Below are 16,492 nucleotides of genomic sequence, written 5' to 3' on the forward strand. Positions count from 1 at the left end.
AAAGCTATTAAACCAAGATAACACTCATTGAAAACAGCTCAACTGATTAAATCAGATCTTCTCTGGTTAAATCCACACTACACATGTTTCAGTTTTACCTGTGCAATGAGCAATGAGCTGGTATTATAGTTTCAGTTGGGTGAACAATTATAAAGCGAACGCAAGGTAACGGATGATGATCGGGTACCCAATAATCGAAGGTGAAGGTATGCAGTGAAACGAGTACCGGTTGCCTTTATTTATTTATTTATTTATATATTTATATATTTATTTATTTATTTATTTATTTATTTATTTATTTATTTATTTATTTATTTATTTATTTATTTATTTATTTATTTATTTATTTATTTATTTATTTATTTATCATGACTTCCCGCACCCTTCTTCATCTGCCTTGTCAGGACAATGATGATGACTGTCACACACTATTCCTGGATGCCAACACGAGCGGCTATTGTTGTTGTCGTGGTAACACATAAAATCACCGTCCACACACAATTCATCTAGAATAGAGATATCAATATTTTATTAACAAGATTATAAGACCCGTATCAAATAATGGTTATAAAAGATTAAGATTTAAATGGCAAAGTTCAAATTGGTTTGTAGACGGAAATAGGGAAGGTATCCCTAGATATTCATACAGAGCTCATTATATTTACGAACATACAGAATTTTGAAGAGCCAATTTTCCACAATGTGAAAGATGGTCTAATTTAAGCAAATTTGTAATTTTGCCAAAGGCACCTACACAGATCATTTGAAATGTGCTCTTTTTGAATGTCTGTAGCTCAACAATGGGCACTGGTATTTTTTCTCCTGATTTATTTATATCTACACATAATTATTATAACATACAAAATATATAGACTAAATTAAAAGGAATAGCAGTGGTGTAAAGAAATCTTCAATATTGGAAGTTTCGCTTCATTGTGAATTTTAAAATAACTTCTGATTTACATAGCGTTACACCTCGTCAGGACGGATTTGTCATTTCTATTCAAATCAGAAGAACTTATCTTAGATTTTTCATCAATTAGGCATACGTTAATCATAACATACAATACAAGATAGAAATCAATTTGGGAACATTTGAGAAAATTGCTGTAGAATGTGAGTGTACTTCATTTTGAATACAGGGTGGATAGAAATAACGCATTTAAGTCTGTGCTTGTGTGTCTATCGGTGCGAACCTTACCAACAGGACTGCTCCACTCTAGTTGCATTAGGAATCCTTTTCTCCCAACAGTGTTATCTGACTCTAGTAGCAGCCACAGGTGATATCCAAAGATCGACTCGGGTGTTTCCGTGCCAGTTAATCTGTACATTTTAACTCCATCAGTATCGTTATAACCACTGCCATAAGTAAGGAAATCATAATTAAGTTCCGTTTCCACGTCAAGAGGAGTGAGTTTGACCACTCCTGCGTCAGTAGCAGAGATATGCCAGTAACAAGTCAAGTAATTTATGTATTGTAGCGGATAACGAGGGGAGGTGATGTTGAACACATCTCCAGGTCGTACGTATATCCTTATCGGCTCAGGGCATTCACCGGTATCTAATAAAATTATAAAAAATTATAAATTTATAACTAAAGAGCTCAAATGGTTTATTTGACTAATTTTCAACTTACCATACTCAACTAACCTACATGCAGTCAGCACAATACGTAAGGTAGCAGTTCAATGAATGATGAAGCTTATAGCCAAAGTGACGGTCGATTTTGGAAAAAAGTTCACAACAGACACGTCTCAATTGACTGACAAAACACATAAAATCGACATTATGTCAGACACTTTTTTCCACCAGACATTTAGTCATATTTTGAGAATTGGTTGATCAATAACTGGTAGCCATCATTGCATGGCGAAAACAGCTCACATCTGAAAAATAGTGCATAATTTTAAATGAATAGTGATAGTCTTAAACATTGTTCAATCTTTTAAGATCAGCACATTTTATCTTCAAAAATTATTATTTCATCATGACATAAGTTTGGTAACATTAATCACTACTTATTTTTAGAAATTGGCTCCAACTCAAAGGTTATCTTTACTGAGCAATAGGTGTGCAGTGCAACACCATGGAATCCATGGTGTGTAGCATTATTCGAAATGGTGGTCAGAAGTGTATAATTTGAGATGGGTTTTGGTAGGCTTAAACATTCTTCATTTTTTTAACATCAGCACATTTTGTCTTCAAAACTAGTTCAAGTATGTAAGTTTGCTTTCCTTAATTAATCCCAATTCGGAGATATTATTGCGTTTCAACACCTGTAAGGAAATCATAATTAAGTTCCGTTTCCACGTCCAGAGGAGTTTGACCAATCATGCGTCAGTAGCAGAGATATGCCAGTAACAAGTCAAGTAAGTTCGGTATTGTAGTGGATAACGTGAGGAGGTGATGTTTAACACAATACTTTAGAAAGTTAGGGAAAATCTTTCAATTATATTACTTTGAAAAGCTAAAACGAGAAAGAAAAAATGTTTGAAAGTAAAAAGGTGTAACTCACAATTTTGCTAATTTCAACACAGAATTCGACCAGTGCAGTGCCCAATATTAAATGACTGAGTAAGCGAGTGACTAACGGTGTGTGTGCTAAGTGTAAAATTGGGTATAATTTTGAATTTTGATCACTGTGTAAACTTTCACCCTGGATATCTCAGAATGATCATGGATGCTCACTGGCCACCTGTAGCATTCTTATTCACCTTGGACATCAACATAGAAATAAAGTAAAAATGTTAGGTTGTTTTGTCTTTTCAACCTAAATTTTGGATGTTGTTATTTTTAACACTAAAAATATTAGTCAAACCTAAATTTACAGTCACAATCAAGATCTAAATGACTATGGCTATAAGATAATGTTTCATGAATTGCTACCACGTTTATTGTGTTGAATGTGTATCACTAACCAGTTGAAAATGTGCGTACAAGTTTCTTATTTGATTTACACACCATTTATAATAATTGATGATCATATGAACTGTAATATATATCATCTTCACTGATACACATACTAACCCCATTTCATCCAAAACATTACCTCCTTGTTAATTGCATTGCAAAGCCGGACAGTGAGGTCTAAATATTCTCAGTGGATAGTACGTTATTATGGTTATAAAATTGATCGCAAATGTATGCAATCATATCAAATGTCAGTAGAATATCTGAGCTCTGTCAAAAAAGGCTGTTCGTGTAATTCGGTGCCTTTGCTATAACAGATGATGGATCGTGTTAATTTACCGATTTCAAATGCCGTCAACAATGCTTTTAATTACAAATTCAAGTCTGCTCATCAATAACGTCAAATGAAGAGACATTACTTGCTATACCGATCGATTACAAACATAAAACATTGCTCTCTTCTTCTCTCTCGCTCTCGTTCTCGCTGTCTCTATAACTCTGACTCTTTTAACCGTTTTAGCCACAATATTATTTTATTTCAATAAAAAAAAATGCTTCACACTTGTCATTATGTTAGTAACATGTGTGATGTGCCCTGAGTAATTTAAGTTGATTATTATCTCTGTTTACAAAATTAAGAGATATTCCATGAGACATTTGGGGAAATCCCTGTCATTCATTAATTTGATCAAAACAAATTTAATCATTAGATATTTGGGAATTCACTATTCCAGAACATTCTCTGTATTGAAGCATTGAAACTGTGAGTGTGTGATTGTATTGTATGTGCAATTGTTGTTTGTACCAATCATATTTTACTTTGTTAAGTTAATCAAATAGTGTATTGTTGTTATGCATTCGTGTGAATTTGGGTAAAAGGTGATTTTGGCCTTGATTCATTGCGGCTCGTAACACATGTACTGTTTTTTTATCTAAACTAAAATCTAATGAGGGTTTTGACAAGAACTCAATTATTCAGGAATGAAGATGGGGTTAACGCCATTTAGAAACACAGCAGAAACGATACCCATGGTGTTATGTGCACCCAAAATATTCCATAATATTTATATATTCTGTCATCAGACATTAGTTTTCACTTTTTATGATATATATCCCTATTGGTTTGTACTAAACAATCAAAAAGAATAGAAACTACTAAAATGATCATGATTGTTACGGGATGAAGTGGTGGTGCTATTAAAGTAATAATCTATACAGATTACTGATTCTGATTGGCTAGTGGTGGTTATACTATGAATGATATAATGTGTTGTAGTATATAAGGCCTGGAGAGTAATTAAACAGGAGGAGCAGCTAGCTTGCTCGAGTGATCTCCAACAGAGGAGCTTACGGTCAACATAGAAGATCATTTAGAAAACACTAGCATAACAGCTAGGATATTGGAAAACATGGTCTTCATGACTTGGACTGAGACTGTGGTAGACGAGGGATCTCCCTTGGGTAGACAGGATCTTGGACATTGCCGAATCTTGGATCAAGAACTGAGACCATCAAAGGAATCTCATCAGAAAGTCGGCCAATCAAGATCTCCAGGTTTTAATAGTATAACAAGGGTCATTATACTAATTTAGTAGGTGTATGACTTAGTCTGATGACGGCAATGATTTATTATAATATTGTTAAAGCTTTTATTAATGTTGTCCTCCACATCCTTATTAAGATTAGGTTAATTGAATGTTGCTACAATTGCATTATTGTTTGATTCCAAGACATGAGTGATTTCCCTGAAACATCAAGACAATGCATAACCTTGCATCAGTGACATCACACATTCTTAGGCCATGTTTGGTGTCCTTTGTCTTATAGACAGGAAGCTATTATGTTCCTGCTCACATACCATAACTTTGGGCCAATCAGAGTTAGTTCATCTCCTACTCCCACACACTTTCTTATTGTATATTAATTATGTTGTATCAACCAGTAGTTAGTTAAGATTGGAGATCGGCAGTAAAGAGTAATGATTGGAGATCTGTCGAGTTAACATCGTATTATGGTTACATAGATATTAAATATTACTACTACAACTTTACATCTGATTCCCCATTTGATTCATTTATATCCCGGTCATATTTGGTGGAGAATCCGGTTGTGATCTTATTATTACAATGGCTTCTACGAAAATGCCCAAGTTTGAGGGATACAGCGACGTGTCACCCACTGTTTGGCTGGAAAAATATACAATCTTTGCAACAAGTAAAGGATGGACACCAGCCCAATCTCTGACCAATGTCGGACTTTATTTAGGCGAAGGGCCATACTTGTGGTATCGTCAACTGCCACAAGCAACACGACGAAATCTACAACAGTTAACTGCCGCTTTCAATGAGAAATACCGACAACACGATGGCCTGATCTGGGCCCTAAGATCCCAGCTGTCTGAGAGACGCCAGTCCCCAACAGAAACAGTTGAAAAGTACGCAGGGGACATCGAAAAACTGTCGGCCCAGCTAGAACTTGATGAGGATGGGTCACTGGAAGCTTTCATTCGTGGACTTCGGCCTACAATAAAAGCTGTACTGATCAAGGCCCGGCCCGGCACTCTACATGAAGGCATTAACGCAGCTCGTGTTGCACAGTCCCTATTCCAACTCACAGACACGAAAGATGACCGAATTGATAAGTTGGTGCAGAGCATGACTGAATTATCACATCAAGTCTCATCCATTGCGACGGCCCAAGGACCTCAGCGAGCTTCTTTCTATGATCAACCAAGGTTTCGGCAGCAGGCCAAGTTTACTACTAGACGACAAGAACAACGTCGTGAATGGGGACGACCGTGCAATCGTGTAGTTTTAATATCATAAATGCTTGGATACTTTTGGCGTTTTCGAATTTTCCGTGCGGACTTTCCAGATTTGGGGCCTAATTGTCAATTTTGATTAGCAGAACGACACATCTTGCTTAAATGACCCTGATTCCCACAACTATAACACTTCCAACAGGAGACACGTTCAGTAGATTACATTTAGACATACTTGGTCCGTTGAAAAAGGCGCCTGATGGCAACCAATATGTTCTGCTTGTTGTTGATGCATTTTCGAAATGGTGTGAAGCTTTTCCTTTGAAAACAATGGAAGCCTCAGAAATTGCAAGAATTTTGTATAACGAGATAATTTGTAGATATGGAGCACCAAAATCCATTCTAACAGACAGAGGTACAAACTTTCTTTCCAAATTACTCAAGGAACTTTGTAAGATATTCCAAATTACAAAGATTTCAACGAGCAGCTATCACCCTGAAACAAATGCATCATGTGAACGAATGAACAGTGTCATTTTGCAAGGATTACGATCTTATTGCAAAGCTGATCAGTCAAATTGGCCTGCATTATTACCAAGTATCATGTTGGCATATCGCACAACACCAGCAACACAATCTACAGGCTTCAGTCCTTACTTTATTTTGTTTGGCAAAGAATGTACACTACCGATAGATACAGCCATCTTGCCTGATAAGTAAATTCTAGGAAAACAAGAGCAACAATCGTTAGCTAACATCATGGACAAATTTGAACTAACCAAGTCAATTGTTCGAGAGAACATAGCAAATGCCAAGTCAAAATACAAACAACAATTTGACAAACGTTCAAAATTGCCCACTTTTAAAGTTGGTGGACGAGTATGGTTATATTGTAAGCAAACCCCCTGTCGGCTTATCACCTAAATTATGCAAGAAATGGTTAGGACCATACTATATTTGTGAGGCATATGACAATTTTACATCTACATATCAATTGAGGCACTGTGTAACAAACAAACTTGTAAAATCTGTGGTTCATGCAAATAGGCTCAAAATTTACTTTGACCGACCAATACATGAACCTACAGAATTTGAATCCGAATCTGATCTAAACTCTGAGGAAATACCAGAATCAAAACCTTCTGGTAATGCAAGTGGTACTCAGGGTCATGCCAAGACAGGTGAACCACTCACAAAAGATAGTGTTGTACACAAAAAATCAGATGTACCCAAAACTAAAGTCAGTGATGTAGTTCCCCCGATTGTAATAGGTAAACCGAGCTTGCCTTTATCCCCTCCCCAGTTAACCCCAGGAAAGATAAAGGTAGACGAATCCAAACAGGACAAATCAGATTTGGGACAAAAAGATAAAACAAAGAAAAATGAAATAGATGATTCCATCCAACAACCCACTGAACCCAGCAAAGGCGATTGGTCCATTGTGGAAAAGATTATGAAATCATCTGTAATTAACAAAAAGCTGCATTTCAAAATTAAGTGGAGAAATTACAAGAAATGTACATGGGAACCAAAAGAGAATGTTCCTGATAAATTCATAAGAAAGGGCAGAAAGATGAAGACTTGAAAAGCAAATACTTGTTATAGTTGATGCCATTTTTTGTTTTGTTTATTTAGATTTACGTGCATGATGCAAGTTCCAAGATTTTTTCCCATACTGTTTATGCTGATTTTAACTAGTTGCTGTATCTAGTATGTTGGAATAGTGAAGCGCGCGTACACATTCCTTGGATATAAGGTTCTTAATTTGCATCATGTACCATTCTGTATAACTTTCTCTTTCGGCTGCCAATAGTGTATTTTTCAGTGATGTACAATTATTTTGCTATGATGCAAATTTGAGAAAAATAATGTGACATTGTTTTTTTTACAATGAAATATTATGTATTATGAAGAAGAATGTGAATTATGATGTTATCTATAGGATACACCCAATTATTTTATGAGTAAGAAATGTGTAAACATTCGGATAAATGCTATAGCTTAAAATTCATGATTGTTAAGAAGATTATTATTGACATGACTAAAGGATAAGTCTGTCCGCTCCATTGAGCATTTTACCTTGTATTATATTGTTATACCTGTTATGTACTTTTAAGGAATTGATCATTTTGCGTCAGAATTTCCAGTTAACATAAGGTCACTCAAATCTTAACCAAACATATTAAGTAGAATATTGTAAAGTAGATTTAGAAAGAAAGCAAAGCAAAGCATACTAAACTTATAGTACTGTCAATTTTCTTTGACAGTATTGTCCTGACTAATTGTATCTATTATCATTATTATGTGTTTTTGATGTCTTCCTTCAGTACGACCATAGTGCATCTCAAGGAACTTGAGATGCACTATGGTGAACTGATGAACATGATGAACTGATGGAATTCGCATGACCTGCAATAAACTTTGAATTGATACTTTTGATAAATTTCATATGAAAATAGCATGTTTTACATCGCTATTTATATTTCTTAATATGAACTGTTTATACTTCGGTTCACAGAATACGGAGTATTCTTCTTTGGAGGAGGAGCAGATATAACTAGGGTCATTATACTAATTTAGTAGGTGTATGACTTACTCTGATGACGGCAATGATTTATTATAATATTGTTCAAGCTTTTATTAATGTTGTCCTCCACATCCTTATTAAGATTAGGTTAATTGAATATTGTTACAATTGCATTATTGTTTGATTCCAAGACATAAGTGATTTCCCTGAAACATCAAGACAATGCATAACGTTGCATCAGTGACATCACACATTCTTAGCCCATGTTTGGTGTCCTTTGTCTTATAGACAGGAAGCTATTATGTTCCTGCTCACATACCATAACTTTGGGCCAATCAGAGTTAGTTCATCTCCTACTCCCACACACTTTCTAATTGTATATTAATTATGTTGTATCAACCAGTAGTTAGTTAAGATTGGAGATCGGCAGTAAAGAGTAATGATTGGAGATCTGTCGAGTTAACATCGTAAATTTATTATGGTTACATAGATACTAAATATTACTACTACAACTTTACATCTGATTCCCCATTTGATTCATTTATATCCCGGTCATAATAGTTAAGTAACCATAGCAAAAAGAATCTTTGTACTAGTAAACAGTATGTTTGCTGTTGAGTGCAGGTTCACAGCAGGCCTGGTTCACAGTTGCGACCCAGTTTTATACAGTCCTAGGAAAATAATCGTTTTTACACTGTTAAGATATCAACGCTCAAGCCTTAAGTAAACATTTTGAGTGCAAACTACTTTATTAATAGGTTAACCACACTAATGTGCCAACTTACTCAAGATATTCTCGTCTTTCACATCTCACATGATCACAATTTTTACGTAAACATATATTCTTAATTGGAAAAAGTTGGGAGCATCCAACTAGATGGATACCAATCATTTTAATGCCGCATAAGGTCATGCCTGGTACGTCGCGTCGGTATGTAAGCACAATAAAAATTCCCTTTAAAAGGGAAGGCCAGCGTCAATGCAGAAGAGGTCTTGTAAATAGTTTGGGTCACCGTGAAAGGCATTTTTAGGATCACGCTTACATCCATGTTACATGACAGTTCACCAAACCATCAATGGTGAAAACATGCACACTGAAACAGCAAAACACATTAACTCCAATAACTCCTGTCAACTCTGTAATTCATTACTCCAAATTGTTCTGTATTTTTGTCTTTACTGCTTTTTACCCATGCTTATTATAAAAATCAAGAAATACACTGCAGTTGTTAGTTAATTCGCTATGTTAACTCAACTTACATGCACATTTTATTTTAAAATAATTTTATATTATTTCGCAATGTATAGTTTACTATAAAGTAGATAGTGGCAAGCACATGATAAAGGACTGATCATTCACTACAATCTTCACTTTTAAACTGTATTTTTTGAATGTGTTGATTGTTAGTCCGAAACTCCTGCAAAGCTATGGACATGGAATCTTACCTACTCCATTCTGTAGTCTGCATTGTGTGTTTTCTCAGTCTTCAATCATTTTGTTGAATGTAATTTTATGAATCAAATAAAAAAGATAGAAATTGGCCTCACTTTAGTTATGTGTCATTTTACAGTATTTATCATTTATAAAGTAAGACAATAATTTATTTATTTTCTATTAGTGCATGTCAAAATATGGGATATATTGTTCAATATTATAGCTAGCCCCTAAAAACTTTATTTTCAATCGGATTTTTCCCGTTGAAAAGACAAAACTGATGTTAAAGATAGCAATAATATCATCAATAACATTTTGAGTCCATTTTATCCATAAAACGATACAGGATAGGATAGATAATTACTTTGACTTCAATGTGCTCCATATAATGAAGATTTTGATTCCACAACATTATTAGATCTGTTATCAACATATCAATTATGCACTCACACAGGGCTGTCAACTTTTTGGAATTGCTTGGCGTGAGACAGAGACGTACCGGGATTTGCCGACTCCAATGTTCATTTTGTACCATGATTATTTGAGCCACGGCGGGGGGGGGGGGTAGGAGCAACAAATTATTCATGACGATGCGTGAGATTTTACTCATTTTCCAGTTTTTTGCGTGAGCTTTACTACCTTGGCGTGAGATTATACTACCTTGGCGTGTGACCGTGAGAAAGTGACCCAATGCGTGAGACTCACGGCCAATGCGTGAGAGTGACAGCCCTGACTCACAGGCAACCAAACATCATGCTATGCTCATGCAGTAGTCCACTGATATGACCTCGTGATCATTCCCCCGCTTTGACCATGCTTTGACCATGTCATTTTTTTGATATGCTGATTGCTGAACAAGTTTATGTTTATATGTGTAGGCCTAACCTATGATAACTTTTTAAGTCATAATTAATTCAAACATAACTTTGGCAATACTCAATCGTTTTCGTTCGTTGAAACGGCAAAACATACTTTCTTTTCCTTGCAAATCGAATTAGCAGACATCAAAAACATTTCCACCACGAGAAGTAAAAAAAATATTTCATACCAATAGAAGAAGGCTATAATCTTAGCTAATCTTTAGTGTACACAAACCCCATCTCAGAATTAGGTACCAGCGCCCTATGCGCTGGCGAAAAGGGTGATCAAAAGGGATATCCCTATAGACTCCTTAAAAAATTGCTCTTATTTTACCAACATTTTAGTTGCAAAAACTCATTCATCCATACTATAACCTAGACCAATTGCCTGAGGCGAAGGTCACTCTCTGGAAAGCTGGACTGCTCAAGGTTCCATGGGTCATTATTTCCATTGGCTGTATGACAGACCGGGTGCCACAATAACACACTCTGCGTTAACACACTCTGCGTTTCAGCGGCATCCTCATCATTTTCACTTAAAGGCTATTTTATAATAATTGTAATAATTGTAATAATTTGTATGCTTGGAATTTGATTTTAATTGTCGTATGCAATCGCGATCGCCGTATTAGTAAAATTCAGCGATTGTCTACCGCTTTCCAAAAGCGGTGCATCGTAATTGCTCAGCGATCAAGTATAAATTCAGCTTAATAGTAATACAAAAAGGAGAAATTTAGTACTCGACAAACTTATAATACAGAAACTTCCTAATTCTGCAAGATTTCATTGAACCAAATCTATAGTATACTTGATGCAATACTAATAATCATCCTCCGATATACCGATCTATCATATGTATTTGAATACAAGGCTCAGGACAAACACACGAAGGTATTTACGGGTCACACAATAGATTGGATGGTTATTACTTTTCTATTTCATAAAGCCGGAAAATATAATAATGAAATATTAATATAATGATGTATGTATATACATGTACCTATGTACCTAACTATAACTCGTATAATATAGGCTATATTATACGAGTTATAGTTAATATATAATATTAATGGAAACCAAATTGTGATAATGGCGCAGTATGTTGACAAGATACGCCAAATTTGTCAAACTTCAGTCTACGCATGTTAACATTGAACAGTGGCATATAGTACATAGGAGACCTACTTGTGTTTGAATATGATATAAAAGTGTAACGATATTTTCTTTGATTTTTTTCAAATGGAAATCACACAATAATCTACGGGAAAATTGGTACACGATAAGGACAACAAATAATTTACCCAGGAACTGGATTTTTGACATACAAATTAATGATCACTGTCAGTCTAACATTTGACAGCAAGGCATAATTCATTACTACGTGTTTCTATGAAAACATTAATATTTGAATGGGTGCCATTATAAACAGGTCACGCTTTAATATTAAACGACATTCTTCTTTCAAAAGAATATTCATATTACTCGAGCTTCACCTTAAAATTACCAATTAACATGATTAAAAGGTCAGCACATAATATGTCTGTACTGTACGTTATAGTAATTATTTAATGACATTCATAAAACATCTAGCTGTGTATTGATACACACAGAGAAATATTTACATAACGTTATGTATGTATAGATCCTTACAATTAAGTAAAATTTACCTCAGAACTACGTAATATTTACTAAAAATTGTAACTTAATTTGGGTAAGATTTATTACAATTTTACAAATTTGGAATAGCACCAGTACATAGTTTTGAGGTAAATTTTACTTAACTATTATGAGGTTCTATACTTACATAACGTTATGCAAACATTGTAAACATACAATGTTGTTACAAAAAATATTTGTAGATTTCGTTGATTTAAAAGCTCAAAGTGACCAAACATGCTTTTAAAGCTTGGCATCTTTGTCTAAATAATGTTAACTTGCAAAGCATTTTAAGCTTCTGTGATGGAAGAAAGGCGCGTTGTAAAAATCAATGACGTCTTCTACCAAATACCGACTCTGGCTCTCTACCATCGATTTAATTAGGTGCTATACTTCTCAACATGTTCATAACAATATTGTGTTGAAATCAACATAACCAAATTCGTAACTACATCATTTTCTACAATGAAAATTAATTTTTCCATCCGCCTGGTTTCGATTTGTATTCTAAAAAGAAGTAAAAAAACCCTCAAATTAATACTTGCAATAAATTGTAGATTGCCTCGGCTCAAATGTCTGGTTTATTCATAGACAAAGAAAACACTTTACATTTACATTCTGATTGGTAATCCGTTGTAAATCTTTTATCAAAAACAATGCAATTATAGTAACACCAAGTCAACTCACAAAAGAGATATGATGTATCGCAAATCCAGAACCCATCGTAATTCCCAAACTCTATCGTAACTCCTCCATACAGGGGTGTTAGCGTTACGATGAGTTAGAATTACAATGCGTCGTAAGTCTTTGTGAATTCCACCCCAGGGTCAAAAGGAATTCCTGCAACAGGGTTGGGTATGTTATAATAGCACCAAAACAGTGTTTTACCATGTTTACACTTTCTCGGGCTAATCAATGGGGACTGTTAAACTAATACTGTAAGTTACAATTGCAAATCGAAAAACAGACAGTGAACTGAAACAATTATTGTTATGCAATGCAAAAGCATTTTTAACATCCAGAGAATGGAATTACAAAGACATATCTAAAACGAAATCAAACAAAGTCAAACATTTGAACAACAATTTTATTTATTATTTGCAAATTCTTTTTGTTTTTATATGACCATTTTTTGACACATTTCCAGCTTTGTAAACTTACATAATAAGTATTTCAAACCGAACATTTTTGTTCTGTTGCTCATGAATAGTTGAACTCAAAACCCTTTTAAGGCAAATGATCGGGACCTCGGGACCTTATTTTTGCACACAAAAAAAACCCGTACAGCTGTAACGTCTTTGACGTTGACATAGGTAAACTGTTAAGATCGTATCTTTGCAATATTGTCTTGCAGTATTAGATATCTCTTCAGCTAAACGTAAGAAATGAAATCATAAACCTCACCTGAAAACACAATCCTAGAAATCTAACGTGAAGTCGCTTTTAAGACGGTTCCCCGGTACTGCGAGTTGCAATTTGTGAATAAAAGACTCGAAACGACCAAGTGTACGTTTTTTGTTTGAATGATAATTGCATTTCACCGATTGCAGAAATCAGTCACAAGATACAGGAGTTAACGACAGAGTGAATTCTTTTCATACACAAGTAGAAATTGCTTCAGGACTAAGAGCAAACTGTCTCAAAACGGATCAATTGGACACCCAAGTATGGAGCAAGAAACCCTGATACCCTTAAATAATAGATGTACATCTGCCTGGGAACTGTGATGCAGGACAAGAGGGAAGTGGTTCTAGAAAGCCATCGAAATGAGCAAGATCGCATCAGTGTTACCAATCAGTCACGTGGCAAGTAGTTCTGGACTCGAAATAAGTAAATGAATGAAATACAACTATTTATTAGGTTTTTGTTACATCTTTTGTGTTAATTTATAAGCTCTTTTAAAACGCCAGTGGAGGAATTTGACATTTATCATTTTCGTAGTGTGTCGTACCATACTACATTTTATGAGTTACAAGTTACTTACAAAATGTGACAATGAGAAACATTGTCAAGGAACCGTTTTAAAGTACTCTACTTGATTTAATAGCACACGTGAAACAACGGTACTGCACTACACTTGTAAATCTCGGAATGTTACTTATGACATGAACGATACAACAATTTATCACGTATATCAAACCACATCAGTTGCTCTTTACGACCTATATGTATGTTCTTTTCCATTGGGAACAATTTGACCGCATTTTGGAGTTTGATTTTCTTGACAACTCCAGAAAAAGTATAGTTTCAAGCAAAAAAAGAAATTTATAATTAAACCATTTTTTGGTTTGTGTTTTCATTCATTTTGTTTACATGCAGCATGATCAATATGAAATTTATAAATCTTATAAAACTCAATATATAATTATATCAAAACTTATATTATATTCATATCAAACCAACTCTGCACTGATTTGACAATAAATATTTGAGGCATTATTACCGTATTACGTGATAAATAAATATTTGAGGCATTATTACCGTAACTCTTGACTGAAGATATTAAAATAAATTTGTTTAAAGTCTTATTGTTCTTCTTCCGTTGTTTTAAAAAGGTGTGCATAAAGGAATCACTAAAATAATATCTGCTGTTTTTACCGCATCTCTCCCACCCCCACTCTTTTTAAATTTCTGAAATATTTATGAGATCTGGACAAAAACAAGGAGTTTATATAAAACAACAAGTATGATTATGGCGAAACTCAATTCTCATATACGAGGCCTAGACATGGATAATGAATCAAATTGCAAAATTGCCTTAAAATGTGGTTGTGGTTAGTCTCTTAGTCATTTAAGGAGAGCAAGAGGTAATGGTCGAATCAACCAGTTCAAATCAATATTTCACATTGCTGAATAAATAAATCACTGAGTGTCTCAAGAAATCTTACGATTAATCTGTTTGGTGATTGGATTAAAGGAGTATTTCGTGATCCTAGCATCCTCTTTTTATGACATTTTTCAGTACATATCAACGAAAAAAGCATATTACCAAAATTTCATATTGCGTTTGCGAGTTGTATATTTCGTTCTGGTGCACCAGAACGAAATTCAAATTTCACGATATCTTTGCTAAACTAATTAATCTGCAAGAAATATTTTGTACATAAACATTATGTAGCCAGAGGTTTCCAGTGGTATAAAAATCTCAACTTTTTTTGAGAAAAGTGGGGGATGAGGCTGTGGATCACGAAATGCCCTTTAAATGATGTTCATTATTAAGTACACTTTATACCACAAATATTGCTCAAGAAGCGCTAAATCTAAAAATCAATCAAAAATTAGATAGATTTGTGCATTTATGGGTGGGCTAATAATGATGCAAGCGGTAAAACTGAAAACAACCTACAAAGGGTGAAATATCACTGTTTGGTCAATGTTGGGGAGTTCTTCCGTATGGACACTTTGTATCTGCCAACATGCAAACAACCGGGTGTTCTATGTTAAAATATACCTTATTGACTTATAAGTCACTTTTTAGTAATTCCTATTATATTTTTTTACTTTTTAGCTGGGATCAATGATTGTGCCTTTAAATAACGTTGCATCATACCTTGTTTTTGAGCTTCCGTAACAGTTTCAGTAAAATTTTCAAGCACAGTATCCGTCGCAAATGATATGCCTGTAAAGGTGTTCTCCTCAAATACAATTTCAGTTACTGATTCTGGAGTTACTTCTTTGCTTGTACTTGTCGTCATTGGTACATCTGTTACTGGGGTGGACGTGGAAGCGGTTGACATCTTATCTATTGGACCAGTATTAGTAGTCATTTCGTCCCCGTAATCTCCCCATGTTGTAATATATGGCTCCTCCGTCGTAGTCCCCGAAATAACCGATATTAGTTCCAGTGACAGAAACAAAACTGACGTGAATTGGATCATGTTTTATGAAGTTTATATTTTGGCAATCACAAAATATCCGTTGGTTTCGTTCAAGAGAAACGAACTTACATTGACGCAATGCATTGCTATAATATGACACGCCAGGGAAACAGCAACCTTATCAACGCTGATTATATGATGGCATGCATCAAGGAAATTGATTGGTCGGTCTGACATAAATAGAGTAAGTGTGTTATCGTGACTGGTATAGGCTACTCACACTAGAACCATTATTATCAATTACATAGACCTTGAGGATGTACATCCATTGGCATGTGGCGCAGAAAGTCAAACATTTCTAATACACGTATTGCAAATACATGTTGTACCATTTAAAGCTTAGATATCTGTAAATTCATTCCCTATGTTTGTTTGGACAAAATGGGACAAGCTTTTAATTTTGACTCCTGTATAAATTTTGGATATCTCGAATTGCCCAAGGGTGACAATTTTACACCCCACCCC

General features: G+C 34.8%; 1 protein-coding gene across 1 annotated transcript; it reads right to left on the minus strand.

Moving 5' to 3' along the window:
* Positions 1-366: 366 nt before the first annotated feature.
* LOC140154691 (low-density lipoprotein receptor-related protein 12-like) lies at positions 367-16,105 on the minus strand. The gene is made up of 3 exons (XM_072177258.1): positions 15,700-16,105; positions 1,202-1,561; positions 367-506 (listed from the first exon to the last, which is right to left on the minus strand). Exons 1-3 carry the CDS (start codon positions 16,025-16,027, stop codon positions 367-369), a joined length of 828 nt encoding a protein of 275 aa, XP_072033359.1. The 5' UTR covers positions 16,028-16,105.
* Between the last annotated feature and the right edge of the window lie 387 nt (positions 16,106-16,492).

Source organism: Amphiura filiformis, chromosome 6 (assembly GCF_039555335.1).
Source record: "Amphiura filiformis chromosome 6, Afil_fr2py, whole genome shotgun sequence".
Lineage (NCBI taxonomy): Eukaryota > Metazoa > Echinodermata > Ophiuroidea > Amphilepidida > Amphiuridae > Amphiura > Amphiura filiformis.

What these genes read in the sequence shown, in the direction of transcription:
- LOC140154691 (XM_072177258.1), bottom strand. Translation starts at nt 16,027, where the DNA reads ATGATCCAATTCACGTCAGTTTTGTTTCTGTCACTGGAACTAATATCG. An exon ending in TACGGAAGCTCAAAAACAAG is followed by an intron (nt 1,562 to 15,699) that starts GTATGATGCAAC and finishes TAATTTTATTAG; the next exon opens with ATACCGGTGAATGCCCTGAG. An exon ending in AGAGTGGAGCAGTCCTGTTG is followed by an intron (nt 507 to 1,201) that starts GTAAGGTTCGCA and finishes TCTCTATTCTAG; the next exon opens with ATGAATTGTGTGTGGACGGT.